We start from the raw sequence: 18,799 nt of genomic DNA, 5'->3' as shown, positions 1-18,799 counted from the left end.
CAAAGGCTGATGGGGAGCCCAGCAGTGGCAGGGGACTTTTTTCCCCAGGATGGAGGTGGGACAGGGCCAGCTGCCATGGTTCTGGTGTTTGGACAGCTCCAGACTGTCCCCATCCTCTCACTGCAAGGCCTGTGCCCCACCCTGGCTGTCACCTGAATATCCCAGAATGGGGATGCCCTTTCCCTCCCAGTCCCCTCTATAGCCCCTGGCCTTTCTCCCTACGGGTTTCTTCATCCCTTCCTGTCCCTCCATTGGCTGCAGACCCTGCCACAGGGTTGGCTCTGATTCACTAGAGGGCTCCCTGCCAGCTTTGCCAGAAGTCAGAGACGGAAAGAGGCACACAGCTCTGGAATAAACCACTTCATGATCCAGTCTAGACTTTACTGAGCTCTTGCAAAAACTTGTTATTAATGTAACATTGACGTATAAAGTAGAATGGGTCCGATTTCTCAGCTGGAGCTAGATGAACTTGATGGAACCACAGCAGTCAGTGGGACGATGCTCACAGACCTCAGCTGCCATGTGAAAATCCTGCCCGCGGGGGCAGCCTGGGGCAGGGGGAGGGCAGTTCGTGCCCTAGGGCTGGGTACCACGGTGCGGGTGGGTTTTCCATGTCGGCAGGAGACGGGTTGTGACGCTGCCCGTGCACCGCTCATCCCCGGGGCCGCTGCCGGCGCCCACGGGGAGCGTGCTCAGGGTGGGCTGGAGGGGAGGAAGGTGCGGGGAGGGATGGCGTCAGCCTGGCTCGTTCAGTTCCCTTCTCCCGAACTGGGAGCTGCTTTCCACGTCTCCGGATTCAGGCAGATGGACCGCCGTGAGCTGGAGCTTCAGCGGGAGCTGCTGGCAAGCTTGAACTGCAGGTGAGGGTGGCAGGGGAGCCGCCAGTGCTGGCCGTGGTGCCCCGACAGTGCAGACAGGCTGGGTGACCGCTGCAGCGAGCCGTCACCAGCCAGCAGCATCTCTCCTTGCATTGCTGGTGCTGAGGCAGTGTGGAGCTGGGGTAGAGGTCAGTGCAACCATCCAGAGCCATTTCCCGTGGAGAATTCCTGGCCAGGAGAGCTGCTGTGTGAGTGCTACATGCTGGCCGTGGCCAGGTCCTGGGGATGTGTTCTGTGCAGGAGAGGTGGGAGCCGGGATCTTGGCTGGCAGCACTCCGCGGGCTTCGGAGTACCGCGATTAGCACAGCGGCATGGGCTGCAGGCAGGAGCTCTCCTGCTGCAGCCAGACCACGGACAGGAACGGAGTCACAGCCACAGGCCGATGGGAGGGAAGGAAAGAGGGTCCAGCCCCTGCAAGGAGCAGAGCGCATCTTCCAGCCCCTGCGGCAGACGTGAGGGTTCCTCGGCACAGCAGGCACCTGTGCCCCACCTGCCGCACCAGGAGCTGGCTGCTCTGGCTGCTCCAGAGCCCGGGCACGTCGCTGGAGCCCTCCAGGTGGTGGGAGCCATGGAGCACACATCTGAGGGGCTGTGTGTGCTCAGAAGGCTGCAGCCTGTGAGGTTAAGCACGTGTTTGTGGTGTGGAACCAGCTCTTCCCTGCTACCATGGGAGAGCAGGCACCGTGTGCCTTCTGCAGTCCTTTCCCCTTGCACGGAGCCTGTCAGTGGCAATTCTGATTATCGTGGCACTGTTTGGAAGCAATTATCTCTGTACATTGAAGTCCAAACCTTGTCCTGGTCCTGCTGTGCTTCCTGGGGCACGAGCATGGCAGCAGGCCTAGGAAGGGAGGGAGATATACAATGGAGTCACTGTGTATGGATGAAGGATGCTTTTCTCCCATCTCACCCAGAAGAACCCATCAGTGTCCCTTGAAAGGCAGTCCTGGCTGTGCCTTCCTACTGTGTTGGGCAAGGACTGATGGCCCTCGGGGAGAAGGTCACACCACAGTGCTGACTGAGGGGTCGGAGAGGTTGAGCTGGCCAGTTATGTCGGTGGGGTGATACTGCTGCAACACACAAATAGACAGACAAGGAGAAAGAAGTGTTAGGCAGTTCTGGCACTTGTCCCCGCTGCGACTTCCATCCCATGTGTCCCTACAGGATATCTCTTGGGGTGAAGCAACGCCCTGAGAGCTGCTGCTGGCTGAGGTCCCCTTCCCAGTGCCATCCATGCTTGTGAGAGGTCATTGCAGATGCTCTCCAAGCACCCTGGAGCTGGGCAGGGGGGACACCCAGGAGCATGGTGCAGCTTCTGCAGAGCGTGGCTGCCACGTCACCCGCTGAGCCAGGCCCTCTCTGCTCTGGGAGGGCTACAAAACAAAGCCTGTGACTCATCAGCCCAGCCCACGCCTGAACCTGTGTTTGGAGGGTCTGGCTGGGTTTTGGCACCTCTCTGGTGCCAGATCAAGCTGTGCTTTGAGGCCAGGGCATTTCACCTCCTTGCTTGAATGACCCTGCCTGTGACTACCTTTCATGCAGGTGAGATATGTGGTGTGGTTGACTTGTGATAAAGTGTGGCATTGATTGCTAATGTGAAAATAAATACAGCCTGTGTGGGGGATGTGGCCTGGATTTGGGGTTCTGAGCTCCTTGCAGATGGGAGGACTTGGCATGGGAGAGCCCTCCCCTGCTGCAGTCCCATCGGCAAGTAGGGGGGAGAGCAGAAATTGCCATCAATGGGCAAGGAGAAAAAGTTCTTTCTCCCCAGGCAGGAATTTACAGCTGGGCAGTTATTTCCTCCCTTCCTCCTTCCATACTCTCTTCCTCTCCCATCTCCACTCTCCTGACTACAAACCCTGACCTGGAAGCCCTGTCCAGCCCTGCTGTAGGAGAGGGTGGCCCAGAGCATGCTGTGCTGCTCTCTGGGGTCCTAATCCTGTGCCAGGGCAGGAAAGGCTCTCTGTGGGTCTCATGCACTGCAGCACAGACCGTCTCCAGTGACATTTCCCAGCCCTTGCACCACCCTGCCCAGGAGGGCTGATGTTTTGAGGGGCTCCACGGGGGCTCCTCGGTGACAGATTTCACCTGTCCTGCTGTGGTCGATGGTGGCCGTGGCCTTCGCAGTGCTGCTGGCAGGTCTGGCACTGTGGCTACCCTGTGTGCTGCACACCCTGCCTCCTGCCACTCCCTGAGCCTTGCATGGGGTCCTTGGGGCTGTCCTGCCCAGCCCAGCTTTGTGCTTCACGGGACCCCTCAGTGGGAGCTGCTGGGGCAGGGCCAGGCTCCTGTCTCTGCAGCATCGTGCTGGGACGTGCTGACACCCAGGGAGCCTCTCATGGGATCACCTTGCCACTCAGGGCACTGGCTAAGATCCCAGTGGAGCCTCTGGGAATTCCTGGTTATGGCCTTGCCTTGCTAAGGGGCAACAGCTCGGCCATCACCCGTGGGCACAGAGAGCGGCCAAGGCCATCTTGATGTCACTCTGACACCCTGGGGGAGCTTTTTGTGGCTATTCATCAGCCCACCAAAAAGCATCCCTCTCTCCCAAAATCGAATGTAGCCACCCCCTCCTCGCGAAAACTTTGGATTCCAGCTCAATGCAGTGTTTCCATGGCAGAGCTGCCGGGAGGTGTGTGCTCATGGGATGGGGCTTCACTCCCGCAGGGAGGAGAGGTGACTGGGAAAGGGGAGAGGCTGGTGACTCACTGCTGGAGGAGAAGGAGGAACTGGAGATACAAAAATGAATGGGTAGAAGAAAGGTCCTTTGTTAAATATCCTGCCTGATGTGAGGGGAGTGGAAGCAGCGGAGTGTGCCTGTGTGAGTGTGTGTGCCTCGGTGCATGTGTACGTGTGGCTGCTGTGGTGGTGTAGCAGGGCAGGCTGGGGCCTTCTGGCCTCTCTGCACAGCTCTGGGGGTGGGAAACACTAAAACAACCAAGCGAAATGGGCAATCTGGCCAGAAAAATTAAAATACAAGAGCATGGCTTTTGATTTGAAAGCATATCTCCTCCAATCACAGAGTTATCACAGGGTAACATTCTCATTTACTTTTTTTTTTTTTTTGTGTAAAGTTCATGCATGCAATTTTTAATAATAAAAATTAAAATTAAAATAAAAAAGGAAAAGAAAAAAAAAAGCAAGAAAACGGTCATATCAAAACTATGTTAAAGTAGGACTAATGCTAGAAGCACATATCAGTAATTTAGGGTAAATTATGTTACAGGGATGGTGCAATAATCCCCAAACAAAACATTATAATGCTAAGAAATTAATCAATATTAACCGTAGAAGAGACTCAAACATGTTAAGGTATGGAAGTGAAGTGAAGGCACCAAAAACTTTAAATGACAACCAGGAAGAAAATATAGACAAGAACTTAATGTCTTTAAAAATGACTTCAACCTAACTGGGCTCATATGGTAGTCCCTGGCTGGTGGAAGATTTTCTGGAAGAATTCTGGTTTGTTGTTGTGGGTTTTTTTCAATTAAAAATTAGGATTCCAGCTAAATGCGATCTTGCTGTAGAAAATATCAACTTCCCTTTAGGGAAAAAAAAAAAAAAAAGTTGTCTTTGACCTGCTTTTGGTTCTTTTGGGCCAAAACCTAGGCTCTTTCTCAGCCAAGAAGCATTTGGCTTTGGGACAGATGATCCTTCACTGAAAAGGTGACCTTTTCCAGGTTCTCGCCCAGCTCTGGCACCATCCCCAGGGATGCCAGCGCCGGCCCTGGCAGGGCGGTGCCATGGGACTGTGTCAGCTGTGCCTGGGGTGGCAGTGTGGCTCTGCGGGGCAGGCGATGCGGGGGGCTAAGGGACCTGTGCACCTCCATACGTGTCTGTACGCAATGTGCCGGCTCGGAGGTGTCAGTGTGGTCTATGCGTCTCACATGGCGTCTGTGGGGTTGCAGTATCGTGGGTGGCTGCGATGGATGGCAACGTCAGCTCTGCCAGTGCTACTCGAGTTGCAGGAGCTGCCTATGGGGAACACATGCATCTCCTCCTGGGGCGGTGGGGATGATGTGCCGCGGAGAGGCTGTGCAGCTCGGGTGATGGTGGGCGCTAGGACGTTCAGAGTGGGGTGGAAGCTTCCCAGGGCTGTCTTGGCTCCATGGTGCCAGCCTGTCTCTCTGGCACTCCTGAGGGACCATTCTGCAGGGCTGCAGAGCAGAATCCATTTTTAAAACTCCCGACAACGGAAAGGAAAGAAGCAAGGCCACCAGGTCTGCATCTTTCGCTTGCTAGCCAGGAGAGCCCGTGGGGCTGGGTCAGCCCGGCCTTCCAGCCCCACGGGCTCTCCAGCCTTGCCCATCTAAGACCTGGTGTGGGCCCACAGCTCTGCTGAGCGTCATGAAACAGAGCACCTCGCTGCTTTCTCGTCTTTACAAGGACCCCAGGCAACGTGCCCCAGCATGCTATGGACTCATGGGGCCTTCCAGCAGGAGGGTGTTGGGGTCTCTGAGCCAGGGCTGTTGCACAGAAGTGGAGGGCACCAAGCACAGGCTGTGACAGGAGCTGGTGGCAGCACCCTGCTCCCGCTGGTTGCTCACCCTACAGAGCAACAGCAGGTATGCCCGACATCACCACAAAGCTCGCTCCTCCACGGACCTCCTGCAATAGCTGCTAGCCTTCAAGCTGGCTACATTGGCTTCGATGTTCATCCCATATAGCTGCTCTTGACCCAGCTAGCTCAGTTCCCTGGGGAATGTGTCCTGGGACCCTGGCCACAGCACCCCATGGCAGGCAGAGCACTGTGGCAGGCTTCTGAGCAGTTGAGAATAACTGATCATGCAGCTGCCCCCAAAGTGGGGACCATCTTCTGGAATGAGTGGGGTCATTGGGCCTCCACAATTTGCCCATGAACAATGTGCTGGGAAGAGCATGACCAGGACCCAAATATGGGGAGCCCCGTGCTGTGCTGGACCCAAGCGGGAGTGGGAAGGGGAGAGAACAGCTCCATTGCCCATCCATGGGACCTGTGGTGCAGGTGGGCCCTGGACCTGGTCAGCTCAGGGCATTGGGGTGCTTCTGGCATGGGGCAGAGAGGGCTGTGGGCTGGTTGGTGTAGGTTGCAAGCCACACCATGGAGCAGGATCAGGACCAGGATGCTTCTGTGAAGAAGGAGCAAGAAAGAGCAATGTGGGAGGTACCAGGGGTGCCACACACCAGCTGCCCCATTTTTCCTGGATTCTTCCCCTCTCCTCTGCTCACCGATGGCACTGGTTCCCCCAGGTGCCCAGGGCACCATCATGATGCTGCTCTCTCAGGACGGGACCCCTTGGTTTCCTAATCGTGGAGTCATTCAAACACAACAGAACATGGGGGTCTACTCAGCACATGCAGATATTTCTGCCAGTTTTTCTCACCCTCTTTTTTCTGTGCATTCCTCCTCACTCTTGCATCACCCACCCCATCTCTGTCTCCTCTGCCCTGGTAATGGCTCAGGCCACGAAGACACAACCTGTGACCTCCCTGCAGAGCTGCTCAGGAGGTGCAGCAGTGGGGAGAGGGGACCCCAGACATGGGGGCATTACTGGGACAAGATGACACCCAGGGAGCACAGAAGCAGCACAGGAGATGACAGGGATGCCTGTCCTCCCTGTGGGGTACAAAGGATGAGTGGGAAGAGTGTGGGTGTTCCCCCCATGACTTCCAGGCCTCGAGGTGACAGTGAGAGGAGCACTTTGTGTGAGATGGTGGCAATTGAGCCCGGCCGAGGGCTCAGCTGTCCCCAGGGCTGCGTTCCAGGAGTGCTCCAGGAGCTTCTTGGTATGGAGCCTGCGCTGGTGTCAAAGGCAGCCTCCTCCATTTCTCATACAGAGCCGTGGCCCCGAGACCCCCTGCGATAACACATGCTGTCCCCGAGGCGCCCAAGCCTGCGGTGGGGATGGGCCACCCCGCCACGGGGGCCACATCTCCCCGTGCTGCCACCGTCCCCCCGTCCCCACTGCGCCAGGGCAGCCTGGCAGGGACCTACTCTGAGCAGCCCTGGGCACAAACCCGCCGGTCGCCCCGGGGAGGGGATTTTGGCAAGCCCGTCGCGCTAGGAGGTCGGGCAGCAAAACGCAGCGGGCGCTGCCACACGAGACAACAGAGTAGCCACAGTGCAGAGTGTCATACAACAGACGGCGACATGCAGAAGGACACGGCTCAGTCCGACAGACCAACAGCCCAACCTGACGCTGAAGTGTCTGAAGCTCCAGCACGAGCAGACACATTTGCACATTTGGAAACAGCTGGCTTTAGAGGCAGCAATTTGGAAATTATCTCTGGTTATGTGAAAGCAGCAGAAAACACGAGTTTGAACCAAGGCTGGGTCTTTAACAACCTCTTCCTTGGAGCCTTTTCATCTCTTTTCTAGAGCTGCATTACTGCTGACGATAACCAGAGACAGCTGTCACTCCTGTGCGAGGACTATTCGGAATGCTAATTGTCACAAACAAAAATCACATGTAGAGAGTGTGACACGCATGGCTCTTGGTGAGGTGACACAGTGCCCAAATTAAATCGGGGTGATTGTTTTTAGGCATACAATGACAAACAGGTACAGGAACACTTAGGAACAGAAAAAAAAAAAAAAAAGAAAAAAAAAGAAAAAAATGTCATCAGTTTCAAGAGGTCAGCACCGGTAAGGTGAGCGAAGCACAGAGAGGAACATCAGAAATCATCCAGGCAAAAAGAAAACAAAAAAACAAAACAAAAACTCGTTTTCATCTCCCAACTCATCACAGGACTCCAAGCCACCTCCTGCCTGCCCTCCAGGATCCCAGCATCCTTTCAGGTACACGGGATGACTGACTGACTGACTGACTGACTGGTGACGAACATGAGCTATGCATGTACACTGGCAGCTTCGGGATGGGTGTGTGGCAGTCAATGGGATGGCAGAAGAGAGAAAGAGAGAGAAAGAGAGAGGGCAGAATTGTTCTTCTTCCTCTTACCGTATCCTTGGAGGACCTACGTCTCTTGAAGCTGGAGGCCAGGGTGGAGGTGATGGACCTAAAAGTGGCTTTCTTTTTAGGGTCAGGTTCTGCTCTACCACTTTTTCTATCCTAAAATGAATATGTATAAGTAATTAGATCTCTAGTGTGTTGTTGGAAACTCTAAATCTATTTGAATACTGCCCCATGTCATGGCCTTCATTTAGGTGAGAAAGCTACTGGAGGTGTTCTGCCACTCCCAGTCCTCCAAGGGCCTCCGTGACCCACGGCTACGGCACAGCCACCACACTGCTACAGCTACGGGGGGCCGGCCTCGCATCTGGAGCGCTGGGAACCCCTCTGGGGAGTAGCCCTGCTCTCCTGGTGTCTGCAGCCAGGCCGGCACAGCTGACCTTGCTTCCTGGGGATGCTCTGCCTGGCGCCTTGCCCCTTGCTTCTACCGCTAGCCTGGCTGGACCGAGATGTGAGATGCTGCACCTATCACTAAAAAAAAAAATTGCTCAGGGCCTTTTCTGAGGCTGAATCCTAGTGCCACAAGAGAGAGAGAGGACTGCATTGAAAGAGAAGTCATTGTATGAATATTCTGTAAAAAAAATGTGTTCAAAAATTCAAATGATGCAGTTGTGCAAAGCCGAACGTGGTTGTTGGTGGTGGTTTGGTTTGTTTTCCAAAGTAAAACAGGCTAAAAAACAAAAAGGAAACTGGAAGAAAAAAGAAAAGTAAAAAAAAAAAAATACAAAGGAAAAGAAAGGGAGGAAGCAAAGCGTTAGTGCCATGATGTCGTCGGGTCGGGATGAACTCAAAGAGGAACAGAACTGAAAAATGTAGGCGTTGGAGTTAGCGAGTCGGACCTGGTTGGCGCAGGCTGGGAGCACCAGCCGCCATGGTGCGGGGGCCGCGGGCCGGGGGGCCCAGCCGCGCTCGGCGCCGGGCGCTGGCAGCGAGTCCTCCCCAATTGCTTTCGTGCCAATGAGTGTGACCTTTCCGACGGGGGACGGAGTGACCAGGTCTGGCTCTGCTACCGCACGGGGGTAACCAAAATGTATCCCGCTGGTGCGTAGAGCATGCTCGGGGATACATTTGCTCCTCCTTCTCAGTTCTCTCTTTTGCGGACATGCACAAACGGAAAGGAAAGCAAGATGAATGGAATGAAATGTCTTTTTCTTCCATGGCATCTCAGGAAATAGCCATGGCAAAACTGTGATCCCAAAAACCATTATTTTTGTTTGTTTGTTTTAACAAATAAATCTTTCCACTTGCCTACCTTCTAGCAATGTACCAGATACTAGTGCTCTGACGTTTCCTCCTGTGGAAAAGTCTTACAATGTCAAACGGCTCTTTACCATGAGGCTGTTTACCCCCACAGGGCAGCATGCTTTGCTCACAGTCCCACAGACTCTGCCCAAGGACCCAGTGCAGTATTTTCTAGAAGGTTGGCAAGTGAAAAATGGCAGTGCGACTAGTGTGCTCTGTCCCAGCAGCCTTAACCCCCTCGGTGCTGCTGCTTTTTGGAAGCAAAGGAAAAAAAAGGAAAAAAAGGAGAAAAAAAATTGAGAAATGGCTTTTCCGAGACTCTTTCCGGTGAACTGAACCCAGCGAGCTCTCAGGATACAGCAGCCCGGCCTCGTGCTCCCCTCACTGCTCTCGGGCAGTCGCTTCCACCCGGGCAGCCCCCCCACAGCCCCAGCCAGCGCTGCTCCCCGGGCCCTGGTGGGCTCCTCTCGGGGTCCCCAGCCTCCTCCTCTCTCTTTGTTTGCTGGCTGTGCTCCGAGAGGCAGTGTCCTTTAGTCACCTAAAGGAACTTTTGCTCTTGGAACGCCATTGTGCTTCCCCAAGGGAAAAAACAGCCCGGGCAACTCAGACAGCCTCCAGCTGCCCTACACTGGGATCAGGGGCACAGTGGGGCTCAGCCCTAAAAGCAGCAGGGGAAGGGAAGTGTGAGGCTGCTGGCCCACGGACGTGCCCATGGCTCAGTGTCACTGCCAGGCTCCTCTGACCCTCCTGGGCTTCCCTGCCTGAGTGACAGAAAGATGTTCCAGGAGTGGGAGGAGTCTGGGAGAGCAACAGCCCCATGAAAGGAGACCAAGGGAGCCTTGGCGCTGCCAGGGACCGGCACTGCTGCCTCCTGTGTGGGGAAATGTCCTTGTCTCCAAAGGACAAGAGCACGCACCACCTGTTTTTGGAGTCAGTCCTGGGTATGGCAAGGGCTACCATGCTGCTGCGGAGCAGGCAGAGAAGGGGAGGTGATGGAAACTATCCCTGGAGCATTCCTCCACCTGAGCACTGGGCAGGGATGGTCAGTGGCAGCGGGCTGACCTTCCCATCTGCTGGTGAGCGCGGCCGGAGCCGGGCAGCAGGGCAGACCCTGCAAAGGAGCCACGCTGACACTGCCTGCTCAGCCAGGCCAAGGTGTGGCTCTGGCACGTGGTCCCCAGCAGAGCAAAGTCCCCATCCCAAGCTCCACTGGGGGTGTTTGGGCCAGGCCTCTGCCCTGTTGGAGCTTTGCTGGGAGAGACAGCACCGGGCAGGGGCAGCTCCCGGGGAAAAGGCAGGGACACTACCCTACAGCTTAACAGTCACCCAGTAATGCCCAGCTGGAGCTACTGGGGGCGGGGTGGGGAACAGAGGGCCCCATGCTAATCCACAGCTCTGCATTCACTGATTTGGTGAAGGAATGGAAAACGCACCTGGTGGAGATTTGCTCTAAAAACGATTTGTCCTACCTGCAGGTTTTTCCTCCACACATTAACGGCCGCAAACGCCAGCTGCATCTGCTTCCTCCGCGCGTCCTTATGTCTTTTGTAAGCTATTTCTATGAATATTAAAAATATCCCGGCAACAATACCTCCAGCCACCAGCATAAACACACCTGAAATAAGCAGGAAAGTTACAGGGGGCAGTGGAAATTGCAACATGACCCCTCATTTCTTCTGCATCATGCTCGGTGACGGGAGCATCTGCCAACCCGGGGTCCCCCCGCCTTCTCCCTGCAGTCCTGGAGGGCCACAAGGGGAACACAGCCTGGACACCTGAGGGATGTCAGTGCCAGCTCTGGGGGGGCACAGGGCACTGAGTTGCAGCGATGCTGGGGACAGGCACGGCAAGCCCCAGGGCAGACCCCATCCCCAGGACTGTGGGGCTGTTTGCACCAGAACCCAGCTCTGGTGCCCCAGTTTGGCTCGTCAGGAAGCACAGCCACGCACAGAGCTCTGTGCTGCCCTTGGAGGCCTGCAGCCCTCGGGGCTGACATTTCTGGAGTGGTGTCTGAGGAGATGGAGCAGAATACCCCCTCTCTCCATTGCCCGTAACCCGGGCAGCAGTGCTGGTGAGGACGGGGTCCCATCGGACACCCCTCATCCCTCATTACTGCATTGTCTGGCTATAGGACCAGCAGCACCACCTCAGTGCAAAGGGAGAGCCTATCTTGGGGTTCTCATGGTATTTGCAAGATGAAAACCCCTCTGTATCAATTATCCTTGTCCTGGCCCTGCCCAGGGCTCCTCAGGACTAGGGGGCTGCCCCTCACCTCCAGCCTCCTCCTGCAGCAGGGTTCTCACTCACATCCCCCAAGGTGCTGTTCTCCTCTCTGCATTGGTGACAGCGCTGACTGCACTGTGACAGCCACAGTTTGGCCAGGGCAGAGGGAGGGGAGCCATGCTCACACCACAGCAGCCCCAATGGCAAGGGCACTCAGGGAAGGTGGGGTAAGCTTTGTGGAACAGTTCTGAACAAGGTGGGAATGGAGCCCATCTCAGCAGCCTTCCAGCACTAGGAAAGCACAAATCCAGAAGCAGCAGAGATTTGGCCTGAGAGGAGAGCCCCAGAGAGGAGAATGTCTTGAGCAAAAGCGGGTTACCCAGTGAAGGGAGAGAAAGAGGTTTGCAGAACAAACCTGCCATATTTTCAAAGGTGAGTGTTGCTGGGGCATTGCTACGGGAATCACACTCTTGATACCTCACCCAAGTCTTGTCCAAATCCTCCATGAAGCCATTCTCGTGGGACCTGGAAGCACAAGGAGACAGGACAGGGTAGTCACTGGGGACCAGCCACAGGCAGCTGGGGCACACACTCTGCCTCCATCCTAGGACTCTGCGCTGCCTGAAGCCGCCAGCACAGGAACCAAGGATGTGCTGGCTGTGTGTGCACACCTGTGCACGTGTGGCCTTTGCACAGAGTGAGGGTGGGCTGTCTGCAGGGGCTGCCAGCACTGTGTGGTCACACACACACACAGAGCCCTGCACAGTGCAGTGCTGTAAGCAGGCACCCACAGCACCCCCTGCCACTGCCCCTGCGGCGCCTTGGCGGCAGCACCTACCAAAAGAGCCACATATAAGCCATGGGGAAGGTGTGTTTCCAAGGAAGGATGGAGCTGGCAGTGCTCCAAGAGCTCTTGGAGAAGGCTGCAGGGAGTGGACATGAACCACATCTCCCAGTTCCCTCCTGCACAGCTCCTCTGCCTGCCAGGGCCACTTGGAGCTCAGGCAATGATGGACCCCAGTCCTTCCTGGTGACCCCCAGCACCCTCTAGGTCAGAGCACTGCCATCTGGCAGCTCCCTGTGGTGCACAGTGAGGGCTGGGACACACCAGCAGCTTGGTGTCACAGCTTGGTGTCACAGCTGTGTCCTCACAGCACCCATTTCTGCCTGAGCAGGTTGTGGGGATGGTGTGGGCACAGAGCACACATCTCACCACAGGCTCCCTGCACTTTCCTCCCTCTTGTTCCTGGTACACCCCCACCACCTTCCTGTAGTCCTGGGCTTCCTCATCCTTTCCCAGAAGGACACTGAGGACTCCTGTGGCCTTGTCAGGCTTCTTACGTGGTTCTCCCAAATCCCATCTGCCCTGCTGCCACCCATCGCTGTGTTGAGACCATTCCACAGACGGGGTCCATGGCTCCCTACATCACCCTGGGTCTTGCCCATCTTCCACATCCTGCCCATTCTCTCTCAGGCCTTTTACCTCCACATATTGGGCAGGACCCTGGTGGTGTCTCTCCTAAAATGAATCTCCCAGGGCTCCCTCCCTTCACTTGCTGCTTCCCATCTGCCTGTTCCTCCATCATGACATTTCTCTGCCTGCAAAGAGTGTGGCATTTCCAAAGTAATACAAGGAAATCCCTTTTCACCCACAATATCAGTCTGACTTGTGACACCCCACACTGCAGGTTAGTGCTGGTGTAAAAGCCTTGGACTCAGAGGGGGTCCTGACATATCCCTGTGTAACAGGATTAGCCAGAGTTGAAAGAAAAAATCCCTGGATGACCAAGCCAGGGCAGTGCAATGTTGTTGGACAGGCTGAGCCCTGAGGGAGGAGTGGAGAGATGGCAGCACCCACACCCTGCTCACATAAACCTGTGATGGATGGCTCCTGCTGCTCTCTGCCACCTTTGCCTACACCCCTGGCTGACCATGACTCTGCTCCTTGCCCTGCTCTGCCCTCCCTCCAGTCCCCTGCTGCTTTCCCAGCCCTGAGAGCCACAGCTGAGGCTATGGGTGCCCACCCCAGTCACTCAATGTCCCCTTTGTCAGGATGGAAGGGCACCCCAGCACCCCTGTCCCTGAGAGGTCTGGAGTGTGGCTGGCAGTGCCTGGCACATGCAGCATTTGGGGCGAGCCCCACGCCAAGAGCCGTGTACGGACTTGAGGATGGCCAGGGAGACGTTCTGCTTCCAGGGGCTGTCCTTGCGCATCCCGATCCCGAAGCCGGAGCGGAAGAAGAGCTCCCCTGTGGTCACCAGGTCACACTTCTGGGAGGCCTCGAACTCCAGCACTGCCGAGTCCCAGATGAAGGCGTGGAGCTTGCTGGACACAGAGGGAGGATGGACGGGTCAGGCTGGGCAGCCCAGCTTGTCTGCAGCCTCTGTGGGAGCATCGAGGCTGCTCCCAGCTCTAATTTAAACACCAAAGTCACCCACCCTTGCACTGAAAGAAGAAAAGGGGCCATAAAGGGACGCCATGGCCAGGGCTCTCACTGTGCCATCCCCCACACAGACCTTGTGCTCCCCACCCAGAGACCTGGGATGCACCAGGACTGGACAGATCCCACCCAGCCCCAGCTTGGAGCTCCCATCAAGCCATACTGTGACCACATCTCTCTCCAGCTTTGCCCTTGCTCCACCCAACTGCAGCTCCCTGAAGCCCTTCCCAGCGTGGCCAGGCAAGGTGCTGGCCCTACTCACTTGTCCCTCACTGCCTGGATGGCTTCGGCAGCGCTCTCGTAGTTGTGCTTCTCCATGTGCCTGTACATGGTGCTCAGCTCCACCTGCCGTCGGAAGTAGATGTCCACAGAGCTCTGCTTCACCGTGGCGTAGATGAACTTATCCGAGGGGTTGCGCAGCTGAAAGGCAAGGCTCCTATTTTTTTCTGTCCTTCACTAACAAAACTTTCTCACCCCAAGCTGTTTCCTCTCCCATTTCCCATCTCCTTCAGGGACCTATTCCCTGAAGAATATTCCCTAGAGAATACCTTGATCTCCTCAGAGGATGCCACGGGGCAGTGAATGCTCTGAGACCATGGTGCTGGGACAGGGGGTGCTATGGGACAGGGACACGATGGCACTGAGGGTGCAGGACGCCTGTGGATGCCATGGGGCTGGGCTCACACAGGGTGTGGGATGCTGTGGGTCAGTGATGCTGCAGGGCACATTCCTGCGTGCCTGGCCTGATGAGCTGTGGCTGTGTCCTTGCCAGAGCAGGAAATGGATTTCAGGCATGTGGAGAGTATTGACTACACCGCAGGGACGATTTCATTAGTTATAACTCATCCATAATGAATCGTTTCCTCGTTGATGAGAGGAGGCTCTCCAGGAACTGGCAGGCACTTTGACTGCAGAGAGGCTATTTCTGCACAGGTTGTTTTCCTGCTGATCCCTGCCCACGTCTGTCCATTCCCACCCAGGGCAGGGGCTCAGACTCATCAGCACTAGCTCAGGCAGAGCTCCCTGGGTCTGGCCCCACCAGCACAGATCACAGCCGTGGTGAATCAGGGCTCTGGGAACCACAAGCCATGTTATATGCCCCAGGGAAGTGGAAAGCAAGCGAGGGGTCATTACCCGAGGGTCATTAATGCCTGTGATCCTCTCCTCAGGTCGGTCTAACACCAGGAAGGCTGCCAGGTTGGCAGTGTATGAAGCCACAATGATCATAGCAAAGCCAGCCCACACCATGCCAAGGATACGGGCAGAGAAACTCCGGGGAGCACCTGCAGAGAGAGAGGAGAGATCAGAGTGGCACCACGAGGACTTGGTTTGGTTGCCAAAGCTGAGTCAATCCACATGAGCCCAATGGCAGCTGCACATGTGCACCATCTATCTGCTCTGCCTGCAGCTGTGCAAGGAGCTTCTGCATTGCCCAAACAAACAAAAAAAACCAACCTCCAGCTCCTTCCAGGGCATGCTGTGTGCCACCCTGAGAGGGTGGGTAACCCTGGGCAGGGGATCCAGCCCAAGTTTCCCTGCTCTGTTTCCCATCCCCGGTGCTGGGGTGGCAGGACAGCCCTGACAGCTGCCACAAATGTGCAACACTCAGCATCACCAAATCTCCTATCAGCCTGCTCCAGGGAGGGCTCAGGGAATGAGGTCCCACAGGGACCTGGTGAGAGTGGGAGGCTGTAGAAGAGGGCAGGGGCTTCGCCCCAGCCTGCCCAGCTCAGAGTCTGGGCTGCAGGGCAGAGCAGTCCTGCTGTGAGCTGTCACTCACCTTCTCCAATGCCAGAGTTCAGCAGGACTCCCCAGGAGAACCACATGGCTGAGGAGAGAGTCAGAGCATCTTCCTCCTCCTCCTCACTATTTACTTTGAACCGGCCAAATGGGCTGGAAAACAAGAGGAGAACCCTTCTCATTCCCCTTACTCTGATTCCCAGGGCTCCCCACTGTGTCCTACGTGTCCTAGTGCAGCCCTGTGTCACTCATTCCTACAGATTGTGCTTTGTCCCAGGCAGCTCTGTCCCACTGCCTGGCAAACCCCTGTGCTGACCTGCAGCCCTGTCTGGCTCACACTGGTACTGGTTCCATCACACTCTCTCCAGACCAGAAAGATCATCTGACCCTGGCCAGCTCAAGCCTCTCCCACTGCAACACAGAGGGCTCCCTGCAGATTAGCCATCAAAGCCTCTGGGCACAGGGCTGAGGCAGGGACAGGTTCTCTTGCCCTCAGAGGAGCTGCCACAGGGCCAAGGAAGGCTGAGAGGAAATTCTCTCAGAGCCCAGAAGCTGACAGTCCCCTTGTCCAGGTATCTGAACAGCACCTGGTCTGACAGATGTGTTTCCACATCCCCACATGCCAGGTACCCCACATATCCATATCCCTTATCTTAGGCAGCCAGAGGGGCCACGAGCCTCAGCCCAGGGATGGTGGGGCAGAGCAAGTGGGTTAAGTCCCTGTGAGAGACCCCAAAGGGCTGCAAGACTGTGCCCAAGCAAGGGACCCAGGGGACAGTTCCCAGGAGCACCTCCCTCTCCCCTCCAGATCTTGAGTGGCCCAGAGTGCACTCACCTGAATCGGTCTAAGAGGTACAACATCACTGCCACCACATGCACTGACAGCCCCACCAGCAGCCAGAGCGTGCTCTGGAAGGGCTGCATGAACGAATCCAGGGTACTGCGGGGGATTTCCTGCACAAAGGAGAGACGAGAACAGTGCTGGCAACCCCCACACCTGCACCCTGCCCTCCTGGACCCAGAGGGGCCCTGCCCTGCCCCAAGCTCCTGCTGCTCAGCTACTCAGGAAGGGTCAGGTTGGTGCAGACAAGAGCCTGCACCAAAACCAGCAGCCTGGAGGCTGGAATTTGCAGGGGCTGCACTGGGCATGGTGCAATCTGGGGAACGGGCATCTCCTGTGTTCTACAAAACATCCCACCCAGACCACACCTTCTTCACGAGGATGGTGAGGCCCTGGTACTTGAAGGGCTTGGAGAACTCGATGTACTGAGCCCGCTCGTTGTTGATGGTGAGGGGAGCCACAATCATGTCTGCTTGGCCGCTCAGCAGCTCCCCCATCATCCCATTCCACTCCTTCTTGTTGCTGTTGTTCACCTGCCAGGAAGCCAAGGCCGCGTCAGACCCCTGCCCTGACACACATCCCCCACCAGCCAGGACCCTGCACTTTTTAGAAATCCTGCATTGCCCTTCCACCCCACCCTGCTCAGGAGAAGGGCGTGGGGGTGTTTTAACACGCAATACACGCAAAGAAAGATCACAGGCTGCTCAAACTCACCCGCTCTTGGGTACCAAATTTACCATCAGCCACCAGGTGAACCTCATAGGTGAAGTTCATCACCCCTGCCAGGCGGATGAGAAGGTCGATGCAGAAGCCGTAGCAGCACAGTGCCACGGTGGGACGGCCTGGGGGAGGGACAGAACGGCCATGAGCGGGCAGCCCTTGGCCAGGGACCCCACACAGGATCCGTGCCTGTCCCCAGAGAGAGCAGCCACCCCACGGCTCTGGCTCCATGTGGGATGTAACCACGTTATCCTTCAGTGCCATCTGCCTGACCACCGTCTGTCACTGCCTGCATCACCTGTGGGTGTTGGCAGGCTGGGGACAAAGGGGTCCCGTTCCTTTGCCATGTCCCAGTGAGGTGGGCTGAGAGGGGGTGCTACCCACCCATTGCAGGGCAAGGAGAGGGCTCGGTGCATGTGCTGGAGGAGTCCTGGCATGAGCCCAGCAGGCTGAACACAGCCCAGGACACCACTCTGGGGGGAAGTTGTGCAAGGAAGGTGATGAGCCAAGGGGATGCCCTTTAGGTGGATCTGGGCAAGCCTGGCATTGCTGAGCAGCTCCCACCTCACCCCAGGTGCTCACTCCTGATCCTGACACAGGTTTCTGGGACAGTTTGAAACTGGTGCTGTGTCAGTGCAGCATGTGCTAATGTGCCTCGGGGTCCTTGCTGCTGCAGGAGATTAAGGCAGAGAGAATTGGAACATGTCAGGAGATAGAAACTTGGGATGCAATCCCTCAAAGCTGCCCTGGTGCCCATCCAGAAGAGAGACAGTGGGAAAGAATCTGTTGGGCTCAAACCCCTGGATCCGAGGGCCCAACTCCTGCACAACACTGCTGTGAGGCTGAGCTGATGGGGGGATGTCTGGAGGCCAGCTGTGCTGTCACCTCTCTGTGCCTCATCCTCTGGGCCTCCTGTATGACTGAGTACCCTCCTTGGGACCCCTTCTTGGAGCAGGAGTCCCCAGCAGACCGAGTTACCTGGGATGGTCTCATTGGGTCCAGTGCAGAAGACCTTTTTGACAGGATCTCCATTGATGGTGAATTCCTCCCTGCAGGTCCCATCTGCCTGAGTGGGCTTCACATACACAAAGGGCTCTTGGTGGATGGTCACAATCTGTGAGGTGAAGCACAAACACCCTCTGGTCTGTGTTTCCCTCCAGAGCTGCATTCCTGTGGCAGGAGCTGGGCTGCCCTCCCCACATGAACCGTGTGCCCTCCCCAGCTGCCATCTCAGCCCAGCAGAAGGACCTGGCCTTGGCATCAGAGAATTTGGGAATCAGAGAATCAGAGAATCAGAGAATCCTCTAAGCTGGAAAAGACGTTTAAGATAATGAAATCCAGCCGTTAATGCAGCATTAGAACACTCCTGCACCCAAGGTGAGGAGTGTCCTCCTTCATACGGCACTTTCACCTGAGCCTCAAAATCTCTTTCCTGAACAGGAGACTGATGGGAAACACCACACAGTCAGAACTAGTTCCTGGAAAGGGGCTCTAGACACTGTCACACTGCCTCAAGTTAATGCAGGTGTTTCAGTCCTGCCCTGGACCTTTCAGTCAAGCAGCAATCGCAATGTACCCATAGCACCTCTGTGGGGATAAGGGCTCACTGCCAGTGGGAATGGGATTTCCCTTGCTGGACAAATGAACAGTAGGAAAAATGAATGGCCATGTTGGTAAGATCAGCCTGGCCAGGATCCAGTCACTAAAGTGGGATCCAGTCACTAAAGGGGGATCCAGTAACTAAAGGGGGATACAGTCACTAAAGAGG

The 18,799-nt window shown here is 56.1% G+C and overlaps 1 protein-coding gene across 21 annotated transcripts in view; it reads right to left on the bottom strand.

Moving 5' to 3' along the window:
• Nucleotides 1-360: 360 nt before the first annotated feature.
• GRIN1 (glutamate ionotropic receptor NMDA type subunit 1) overlaps nt 361-18,799 on the bottom strand; it is a 38,481-nt gene continuing 20,042 nt past the window's right edge. For 2 of the 21 annotated variants that reach the window (XM_088177627.1, XM_088177628.1), the window contains 13 exons: nt 18,010-18,145; nt 17,026-17,153; nt 16,680-16,844; nt 16,306-16,424; nt 15,511-15,623; nt 14,865-15,013; nt 13,993-14,150; nt 13,454-13,615; nt 11,706-11,815; nt 10,537-10,682; nt 8,665-8,916; nt 7,814-7,924; nt 3,864-5,032 (listed from right to left, as the gene is read on the bottom strand). In XM_088177627.1, the coding sequence (XP_088033753.1) occupies nt 4,829-5,032; nt 7,814-7,924; nt 8,665-8,916; nt 10,537-10,682; nt 11,706-11,815; nt 13,454-13,615; nt 13,993-14,150; nt 14,865-15,013; nt 15,511-15,623; nt 16,306-16,424; nt 16,680-16,844; nt 17,026-17,153; nt 18,010-18,145 (1,953 nt within the window). In that variant the 3' untranslated portion in view covers nt 3,864-4,828. Of the gene's footprint in view, nt 1,946-3,863; nt 5,033-7,813; nt 7,925-8,284; nt 8,515-8,664; nt 8,917-9,077; nt 9,120-10,536; nt 10,683-11,705; nt 11,816-13,453; nt 13,616-13,992; nt 14,151-14,864; nt 15,014-15,510; nt 15,624-16,305; nt 16,425-16,679; nt 16,845-17,025; nt 17,154-18,009; nt 18,146-18,799 lie in introns of those variants that run through there. The other 19 variants (XM_014881094.2, XM_088177636.1, XM_088177634.1 and 16 more) reach the window with 16 other exon arrangements.

Source organism: Sturnus vulgaris, chromosome 22, assembly GCF_052056855.1.
Source record: "Sturnus vulgaris isolate bStuVul1 chromosome 22, bStuVul1.hap1, whole genome shotgun sequence".
NCBI lineage: Eukaryota > Metazoa > Chordata > Aves > Passeriformes > Sturnidae > Sturnus > Sturnus vulgaris.
This window is presented reverse-complemented; position numbering and strand designations above follow the sequence as displayed.